This window comes from Colobus angolensis, unplaced genomic scaffold (assembly GCF_000951035.1).
Source record: "Colobus angolensis palliatus isolate OR3802 unplaced genomic scaffold, Cang.pa_1.0 Scaffold109, whole genome shotgun sequence".
Taxonomy (NCBI): Eukaryota; Metazoa; Chordata; class Mammalia; order Primates; family Cercopithecidae; genus Colobus; species Colobus angolensis.
This window is the reverse complement of record NW_012111919.1, coordinates 5991879-6002288: the sequence shown is the minus strand read 5'-3', so window position 1 is coordinate 6002288 and position 10410 is coordinate 5991879. Positions and strand designations below refer to the sequence as shown.

Below are 10410 nucleotides of genomic sequence, written 5' to 3'. Positions count from 1 at the left end.
CCACCTCCCGGGTTCAAGCAATTCTCCTGCCTCAGCCTCCCGAGTAGCTGGGATTACAAGCATGCACCACCATGCCTGGCAATTTTTGTATTTTTAGTAGATACAGGATTTCACCATGTTGGCCAGGCTGGTCTCGAACTCCTGACCTCAAGTGATCTGCCTGCCTCAGCCTCCCAAAGTGCTGGGATTACAGGTATGAGCCACTGTGCCCAGTCCCAACTAGAATTTTGGCTTTTCAGTTATTTATTGGGAAATTATGTATACAACTCTTTTTGTTGTGTTATTGTTATTTGTATAACACTTAACAGTGTTACAGATCTAACAATACATTGTTGGATATATTACTTTATATGATTTAATGGCTTTTACTGAAGCTACGAGAAGAAATATTAGCAAGTACAGTTGGCCCTTTTTAGCCACAGGTTCTGTATGTGTGAATGCAACCAACCATGCCTCAAAAATATTTGAGAAAAAACCCCAACAGTACAACAACAAAAAATACAGCTTGATGACTATTTACATAGCATATGTGTTGTATTAGGTATTATAATTAATTTAGAGATGATTTAAGGTATATAAGAGGTAACTCTTAAATTAAGTCTTTGATAAATTTTCAAATAAAGTGTATGGGAGGATGTGTGTAGGCCATTTGCAATGTGCAAACACTATACCATTTTTATGTAAGGGACTTAAGCATACTTGGATTTTGGTATTCACAAGGGTCCTGGAACCATTCCCCTGTAGATACTAAGGGATGACTGTATATGTTTATAGGTATTGTTAACTTCTAAATTTATTTACCATTTTTGGTTCTCTTTATTTTTTCTTATGCATTCAGTTTACTATCTGAAGTCATTTTCTTAGACGAATACAACTTTTCTTCCACCAACTTCCTTCTGTGCTGTTACTGGCAAATTAATTACATTTCTATAAATTATAGACCCAATACACACATAAACTTGGGAACTTTCCTGATGGGGAGGAAGAAGTAGAGGAGAAGATAAATACCAAAATTGCAAAGAATAAGTAGATAATTTTTGCAACTATCTTCCTGGAGAATTAGGAAGTATCAAAAATTGATGCAGGGCCTCCCTAGTCTGCCGCCATGGCTGCCTACAAACTGGTGCTGATCCGGCCCAGCAAGAGCACCTGGAACCTGGAGAACTGCTTCAGCGGCTGGTACAACGCCAGCATGAGCCCGATGGGCCATGAGGAGGTGAAGAGTTGCAGGCAGGCGCTGCGAGATGCTGGCTATGCGTTTGACATCTGTTTCACTTCAGTGCAGAAGAGAGCAATCTGGACCCTCTGGACAGTGCTAGATGCCATTGATCAGATGTGGTTGCCTGTAGTGAGGATTTGGTGCCTCAATGAGCGGCACTATGGGGGTCTGATTGGTCTCAATAAAGCAGAAACTGCTGCAAAGCATGGTGAGGCCCAGGTGAAGATCTGGAGGCTCTCCTATGATGTTCCACCACCTCCAGTGGAGCCTGACCATCCTTTCTACAGCAACATTAGTAAGGATCGCAGGTATGCGATCTCATACCTCAGAGAGGATCAGCTACCCTCCTGTGAGAGTCTGAAGGACTCTTGAAGCCAGAGCTCTGCCCTTTTGGAATGAAGAAATAGTTCCCCTCCTAAAGGAGGGGAAAAGGTACTGATTGTGGCCCATGGCAACAGCCTCCAGGGCATTGTGAAACATTTGGAGGGTCTCTCTGAAGAGGCTGTCATGGAGCTGAACCTGCCGACTGGTATTCCCATTGTCTGTGAATTTGACAAGAACTTGAAGACCATCAGGTGCATACAGTTCCTGGGGGATTAAGAGACTGTGCCTAAAGCCATGGATGCTGTGGCTCCCTGCTGTTAGCTATGATCATGCCACTACTCTCCAGCCTGGGTGACAGAGTGAGACCTTCCATCTAAAAACAAGAAAACAGAAACAGGCTGGGCACAGTGGCTCATGCCTGTAATCCCAGCAATTTGGGAGGCTGAGATAGGCGAATCATGAGGTCAGGAGTTGGAGACCAGTCTGGCCAACATAGTGAAACCCTGTCTCTACTAAAAATGTAAAAAGTAGCTGGGCATGGTGGTGTGTGCCTGTAATCCCAGCTACTTGGGAAATTGAGGCAAGAGAATTACGTGAACCCGGGAGATGGTGGTTGCAGTGAGCCGAGATCGCGCCATTGCCCTCCATCCAGCCTGGGCGACAATGCGAGATTCCGTCTCAAAAAAAAGAAAGCAAAAACAAAAAAAAATTTCCTCTTCCCCCACAAAAAATGGATGAAGAAGGTAATGAAAGGATTCCGATTAGTAGAGAAGGAGTAGGAGGTGGGTTAAAGATCTTAAGGAGAAGTTGAGAAAATCTGGGTCGCTAATGGGACCTGTGGGCATTGAAGTGGAGTACTGATGCACAGATTTTGGGACATCTTTGAAGGCTATTTGTGCTTGAAGTAAATTACTGACAGTGATTCCAGCTTGTATGGTTGTGTGGATTTTTTTTTTTGAGACAGAGTCTTGCACTGTTGCCCGGGCTGGAGTGCAGTGGCACGATCTCGGCTTGCTGCAACCTCTGCCTGCTGGGTTCACACCATTCTCCTGCCTCAGCCTCCCGAGTAGCTGGGACTACAGGCGCCCGCCACCACACCTGGCTAATTTTTTTTATTTTTAGTAGAGACGGGGTTTCACCATGTTAGCCAGGATGGTCTCGATCTCCTGACCTTGTGATCTGCCCGCCTCGGCCTCCCAAAGTGCTGGGATTACAGGCATGAGCCACCACGCCTGGCTGGTTGTGTGGATTTTCATTAGTCTGTTCAGCATTCTACTTTTATTACTTGGATTGGTACACAGTTGAAATTTAGCAAGTATAATGGAAGGAAAAGGAGACAGAGTCAGGTAGGAAGATTAAAAACTGAAGTAATAGCTTTTCCTGTGAATCTTGACAGAAAATTAAGCTTCGAAGGGAGTTGACTCTGAGTCAGTGGGTGCTCAGGTATAGTAGGCCTTGATGAGTTGAAAGTTGGTATGTTAGGAGGTTATCTTCAAAAAGTAGGCCATTACATTTTAAAATTGCAGAGGTGGAGAGCAGTTCATGTGGTAATAAGATCCGAGGTAAGATCATGGCAAATGTTTTTTTTTTTCAGTAAATCAGAACTGAGGGTGATTAAATGGCTAGACAGGTGGTAAGTGAAACCTAGGTAGGGGTGGAGAAAAAGACAAGATGAGGGACATTTACAGGGAGTGTGGCTAGGACTCAATGGCAATGATTATGTGGTGGGCAAAAAGGGATTTAGGATGATTTTTTAGGATGATTTTTGAGGTTTTTTTTTTTTTTTAACAAATTACTGGTTAGTGGAACTGCTAACTGAATATACAGTTTAAGAGAAGTGGTTGAAGCATTTGATTTGGATATGATGAACTCAGTTGGAACACTTTGTGAGCACATAGTTTTGTTGTGGTTTTATTATAGTATTTTTTTAGGTTTCTTAGAGATGTCATGAGTTATACTAATAATCTGGCATTCAGTAAGTATTAATTCTCCTTTGTGATGACTTTAGCCTGGCATATTACCTAATCTCTCCATAGTAGTTCTGGTTATAAACTACTTTTTTCTTCAAAATATTTTATGTATTTTATAAGAAGTTCAAACAGGATGGAACTATCTTAAGTGGAAAGTTAAAGCCCTTGTCCTCTGTAATCCGGTGTATTATTTTTCTTTTGTTCTTTAAATGTCTGGACTGTGACTACTTGGGAAAGATAAAATTAAAAAAAAAAAAGATAAACTTTTTTTTTTTCTGAGAGTCTAATGTTATTTATCAAACAGTGACAGATAGTCACTAAATTTGGATGTAATTTACATTGGTTGCTGGCCCCGTGTGGTGGCTCATGTCTGTAACCCCAGCACTTTGGGAGTCCAAGGCAGGTAGATCACTTGAGCTCAGGAGTTTGAGACCACCTTGGGCAACATAGTAAAACCCCCTCTTTACAAAAAGTACAAAAACTAGCCAGTGTGGTGGCGGGTGCCTTTAGTCCCATTTACTCAGGGGTTTGAGGCGGGAGGATCACTTGAGCCCTGGAGGTTGAGGCTGTAGTGAGCCCTGGAGTGAGACACTGTCTCAAAAAAAAAAAAAAAAGTTGGTTACTGACTCCCTTCCTGATTTAATCTTTTAAAAAAATTTTAGGCTTCCTATTCTCCTTTTTTTTTTTTCCCCCCGAGAAGGAGTCTTGCTCTGTCACCCAGGTTGGAGTGCAGTGGTGCAATCTCAGCTCACTGCAACCTCCACCTCCCCGGTTCAAGCGATTCTCCTTCCTCAGCCTCCCAAGTAGCTGGGATTATAGGTGCCTACCCCACGTCTGGCTAATTTTTGTGTTTTTAGTAGAGATGGGGTTTCACCATGTTGGCCAGGCTGGTCTCGAACTCCTGAACTCATGATCTGCCCACCTCGACTGCCCAAAGTGCTGGGATTGCAGGCCTGTTTTTTTTTCTTTTTTTTCCTGCAGAACTTATTGCTTCATGTAATTGCTACATGAAGAACTTATACTTCATGTAAACTGCATGAGGGTACAAATCTTAATAAATATTTGCTGATTGAATTTCCTCTGAGCTATTACAGTGTGTTTTAAAAAGTTGTTTGCTATTATAATGGTTTTAAGGATTTTACTCTCTTTAAATAGGAGAAAGAAGCATGCCATTCATAGTAGTGACACAACTTCTTCTGATGAGGAACGCTTTGAAAGAAGGAAATCAAAGAGCATGGCAAGAGCAAGAAATAGGTTAGTAAAATTTTTTTCCATGGTAGAAAAAAGGAAAAATAAGCTTTTTTTGAATGATTTTCTTATCTATACTGGCATTTTGCTAACATTGATATTCAACACATATTTTAGACTAGATTAAGACATTGACTTGGTTTCCAATTAGTTTTTCTTCCAATAGAAGTCTAACCTTGGGAAATTTAGTCTGAAATTACTTAGTCTGAAAGTACTTATGATAAAATAATTTGTGGAGAGGGAAAGTAAGGAGAGCTAAGGGAAACAGGCCAACCTATATGGCAGTATCTGTCTTTTCCTCTGTACCTCCTCTCTAATCTAAATCCATTTAATGAGGTTGATTTTAGGTACTTATAATGATTACAGTATTATAGCAGTCAGGTTAAGACATGGTTTCTAATAGAATTATCTCAGGAGACCTTGGATTTTTATTGGAAAAATTTGTTTTGCTTTTGTTGTTGGTTGAACAAGTGCCTATGGTGATCTTTGCCTAACCAGGGTAACTAACTGATCAGTGTTGGGCTCACTAAAACCTCAAAAGAATTTTCATTGGAGGAGTAAATAACTAAAGTGTCAAATTATTATTTATTGTAGAAATACCAAGTTTTCAGTTAGCAGGTCTTGGAAACAAGTTTGGATTGATTAGATTGTATACTAAAAAAGAATTTCTCATGTGAATGATGGAAAGAAAATGAGAAAAATACAAGTTTAAATAAAAGAATTTATGCTTATTTAATCCAAACTGTTCTGATAATCTCCTTTGATAATATATTTTTATAAATTAGGATTCAGAAATATCAATGAAGTTACATTCATTATAGATGCTGGACTTTTTTGAGGCTGTTAATGCCATTGTTTGGTGTTTACCCAAGGTTAAAAGAGGAAGTTGAGTATATTAATTTATGGAAATTAAATAATGTAATATATTAAATAATGTGTTAAATAATGTAATATAGAGCTCTCTCTTAAGGTAGTTACACAAAAGATGAAGCTTAGTATTCAAGATGTGATCGCTAATTGGTTTTTTTTTTTAACAAAAGGGAAAGACAGTTTTTTCAATCATATAACTGAGTAGACATATTCATGTAATATCTGAGGATGGATTTAAATATTATAATAAAGGTTGGGCTGGTCGCTTATGCCTGTAATCCCAGCATTTTAGGGATTTGAGCCTAGGAATTTGAGACCAGCCTAGGCAACATAGTGAGACCTTGTCTGTATAAAAAATCAGCCAGGTGTAGTGGTGCCTGTCTGTAGTTCCAGCTATTTGGAAGGCTGGGGTGGGAGGATCACTTGAGCCCAGGAGGTTGAGGCTGTAGTGAGCTATGATTGCACCACTGCACTCCATGCTGGGCAACAGAGTGATACCTTGTCTCAGTCAGTCAATAGCTTGATTTTTTTTTAATCCCATATATTGTAGTACATATAGGTTTATTTTTATAGTTGTATGACATGGGATAATCAGTTATGTTAAGATATTTTCCTAAAATGGAATAGATTGGGCTCTTTGGGCAAATAGATTAACAATCTTGTTTGCTTTATCTAGTGAGTAACTTAATTTTTGGCCTTTGACAAGAATGTAAAAGTAGAGTAAAAGAATGAAATTCTTTGATATTATTTTCTGGGTTACGAGAAAAAGGAGAAAGATGAAGACATCAAGGAATGTAAACTTATTTTAACGTTAAAAATGTGAAACTTTTAATGCAACTTCACTTGCCCTTTTATAAATTTCAGGTGTTTGCCTATGAACTTCAGAGCAGAGGACTTAGCTAGCGGTATTCTCCGAGAACGAGTGAAAGTAGGTGCAAGCTTGGCTGATGTTGATCCAATGAACATTGATAAATCAGTAAGTTTTGTAAATGTTTTTCTAGAAGTTTTCTTTTTTTTTTTAAGCTTTTTTCTTGTTTCTAAAGCAGCACATAGTAGAACTAAAAAATTCAGATATGACAGTGTTAATGTTTCGATGTATATGTTTTGAAACCTAAGAACCCTAGCCACATGTGGTTCTTAGTCATGTATTTTCATTTCAGTGTTACTGGAATATGTAACAGGTAAGAAATGGGGCTGAGAAGGTTATAAGGGGCAAGGCTTCATAAACCATGATGAACAATGGGCTATTGTTGAAATTGTCTAGTTTCATGATTTTGTATTTTGGGTAGATCACTCTGGCTATGATATAGTTAATGAATTTGGGGTAAGCAAGGCTGGCATTAGGGAGACTGGATGTTCCTGTAGTCCAGTAATCTGGGGTAGTGGTCATGGTAGAAAGTAGGATAACTATTTGAAGAAGTAAATGGGTTTGAAAGAATTGAGGATTGAATTCAGAAATGACAGAATTTGGTGAATTAATTCCTTTCTGGGAATGAGGGAAAGGTACAACTTGAGAGTATTACCCAGGTTTCTAGCTTAGGTGACTAGGTAGATAATGGATGGTCTGGGTGGAAAATGGCTTGATTCTCTGAGTAGGGAACATAAGAAGAGGAATAAATGTTTTAGGCAGGAAGATGATTTAATCAGTTGTATTTAACTAATACATGTTTAGGTATCTGAGGTATACTACAAGTGAAAGCACCTTGTAGGTAATTGGTTATTTAGATTTGGCATTAAGGAGAAATATCTGGCCTAGAAATTCAGATACGGGTCATCAATATAAAGAGTGGTGGTGAAGTCACTTTGGGAAATGGATGATCGATCACACCTGGGGAAGGTATGTAGGACAAAAACAGACATAAGACTCGGAGGACATGGTAGATTCTTTCTCATTGTGAGTAGTATCTTATTTTGGGGGGATATTTTGAAATAAGGTTACTGCATAACCAAGAGCTTACTTGATGTATTTTTTTTTTTGTTCCTAAAAATCTTTCTATACAATGTAGTTTAAGTGATTTTCATAGAGGGATTTAAAATAAGTTATCAAATAGAATTGCATATATACTTGAAGACGAAATTTTAACTATCTCTAATCTGAAGTCATAGAGGAAAATGCTTGTCTTACTTTATTAACCAGGCCCTAAGGAAATATTAGAGTATTACATATGACCAGAATCCCATTTCTAATAGTGCAGCTTCTCAGAAGACCTTACCTAATGATCTTTGCTTATTTGGCTTACCAGCACTTTACTCTTTTGAATCTAGTTAGTTTTATTTCTTTTTTGTCTTTTCAAAAATTTTTTCTTCACTTTTATTTTCCTTTCATTTATTTTCATCTATCCATTTATAGATGAATCTAGTAAACTTTAGATGTCTCTGCCAAAGCAGAGTGAATTCTTTCTCCTTTTTTTTGAGACTTAGTTTTGCTCTTGTTGCCCAGGCTGGAATACAATGGTGCTATCTCAGCTTACTGCAACCTCCACCTCCCGGGTTCAAGCAATTCTCCTGCCTCAGCCTCCCGAGTAGCTGGGATTACAAGCATGCACCACCATGCCTGGCAATTTTTGTATTTTTTTTAGTAGAGATAGAGTTTCTCCATGTTGGTCAGGCTAGTCTCAAACTCCCAAGCTCAGGTGATCTGCCTGCCTCGGCCTCCCAAAGTGCTGGGATTACAGGCGTGAGCTACCACGCCAGACCACTTACTTCTTTAAAATTTAGCTTCTCTTAGAATGTTTCTGTTATTTAACTTCTGTTTTTATTTTTCTGTTAATAGTTTACTTTCACTTTTTCTATCATAGTAATACTTTCGTTGTAAAACATTTTAAAGTACCATAACAGAATGAAGAAGCAGGGAAGAGGCAGTCACAGTTAACATTTTGGGCAAAATTTTCTTCAAACATTTTTTTTCTGTACACTTTTTTTCTTACAAAGCCTTCTAGCTATTTAAACTATTATGGGTGGGAGGAACAGTCTTTGCTGCTTCTTGTGATAGATCAGTGCTTCTAAAATCATTTTTTCATCATTGTCCCATAAAGAAGAAAAAAAGTAAATTTCTTCTGACTAGAGAAATTAAATATTAAAGAATAAGATTTTGTCAGGTAACATTGACCTTGGGAGGGCTACAAACTATTGTAAATAGCTAAGATTATTTCTTGCCCTGTCCCTGAACCAGTTTTTGCCCCTGTGAGAACAATATTGCCCCCTTCTGAGAATATATGTACAAAATAATTATATATTTTTAAAGCCATTTAAACTTTTTTTTTTTTTTTTGAGGCAGAGTTTTACTCTTGTTGCCCAGGTTATAGTGCAGTGGTGCGATCTTGGCTCACTGCAACCTCCGCCTGCCGGGAGCAAACGATTCTCTTGCCTCAGCCTCCCAAGTAGCTGGGATTACAGGCGTGTGCCACCATGTCCAGCTAATTTTTGTATTTTTAGTAGAGACAGGGTTTCACCATGTTGATCAGACTGGTCTCAAACTCCTGACCTCAGGTGATCCGCCCACTTCGGGCTCCCAAAGTACTGGGATTACAGGTGTGAGCCACTGTGCCCGGCCCATTAGAACCTGGTATGATATAAAAATTGTATGTGTTAGTGTAATATAAAAATCTCCTATAGATACCCATTAAAGTTTTAGGTTGGGAATTAATCCTGGTTCTGAGTTACTAGATTAAATAATGGTAGCTTAATTTGCCTGAACTGACATGTAACCTTGGATTTTATTGTTAGCCTTATTTTTCTACACTTATTTATAGTTATGTTTAAAAGCTTCTGCTAAAGGCATATATTTCTGAATCGTAAGACTCTTTTATACATTTTAAAAATTTTATAAAACATATAAAACTGTTTTATATCAAATTTTTCCCCTTCTTTCCAAGGTACGGTTTGATAGCATAGGTGGATTGAGCCATCATATTCATGCACTAAAGGAAATGGTAGTATTCCCACTTTTATATCCAGAAATTTTTGAAAAGTTTAAAATTCAGCCTCCAAGGTAAGCAATGTCATAGATGTTTATTATTGTTATTACCGTTACTTTTTCAAATGCTAATTGAGTAAATTACTATAAATATAAATATTTGATATATATTTATTTGATGTGTCCTAGCAATGACAGTTAGAAATGAAATGTTATTGTTTAGGGTCCAGAGGCCATGGAACTAAATATGTTCTTGAAGTTTACATCTCAGGGTTTAAGTCAGGCACTCGATAAGATTCTTTCTGTGGGCCCTAAATACACAACCAGATTGCCCAGATGGATTTTTCTGAATTTGGCTCCTAGTGCATCGAGTTTGATGCTGTATGTTATTTACTCTTGGAAGCACAGTTTTATTGATGTGTTTCTTTGACTTGATGATGGAGTATTTTTGAAATAGGGTGAGCTTGATAATTTATTTTTAGGAACAGATTGTGCCTGATCATGAGGTGGATAGCTGGTGAACTATTAGAAAAGGCTGAGAAATTATGTTAAAGAAGATTGGGCAGAATAGAATATTCTGGCTGGGCACAGTGGCTCAAGCCTGTAATCCCAGTACTTTGGGATGCCGAGGCGGGTGGATCACCTGAGATCAGGAATTTAAGACCAGCCTGGCCAACATGGTGAAACCTCGTCTCTACTGAAAATACAAAAATTAGCTGGGGGTGGTGTCGTGCACCTGGAATCCCAGCTACTCGGGAGGCTGAGGCATCAGAACCATTTGAACCCAGGAAGTAGAGGTTGTAGTGAGCCGAGATCTTGCCTGGGGACAGAGTGAGACTCCATCTCAAAAAAAAAAAAAAAAA

The 10410-nt window shown here is 38.5% G+C and overlaps 1 protein-coding gene and 1 pseudogene across 4 annotated transcripts in view; both read left to right on the top strand.

Moving 5' to 3' along the window:
- The window catches only part of ATAD2B (ATPase family, AAA domain containing 2B), a 190380-nt gene that overhangs the window by 54684 nt on the left and 125286 nt on the right, over positions 1-10410 (top strand). For all 3 annotated transcript variants that reach the window (XM_011950768.1, XM_011950759.1, XM_011950751.1), the window contains 3 exons: positions 4669-4767; positions 6496-6607; positions 9507-9622. In XM_011950768.1, the coding sequence (XP_011806158.1) occupies positions 4669-4767; positions 6496-6607; positions 9507-9622 (327 nt within the window). The remainder of the gene's footprint in view (positions 1-4668; positions 4768-6495; positions 6608-9506; positions 9623-10410) is intronic.
- LOC105517958 lies at positions 1093-1855 on the top strand (annotated as a pseudogene). The gene has a single exon (XR_001002754.1). The product of XR_001002754.1 is annotated as a phosphoglycerate mutase 1-like (transcript).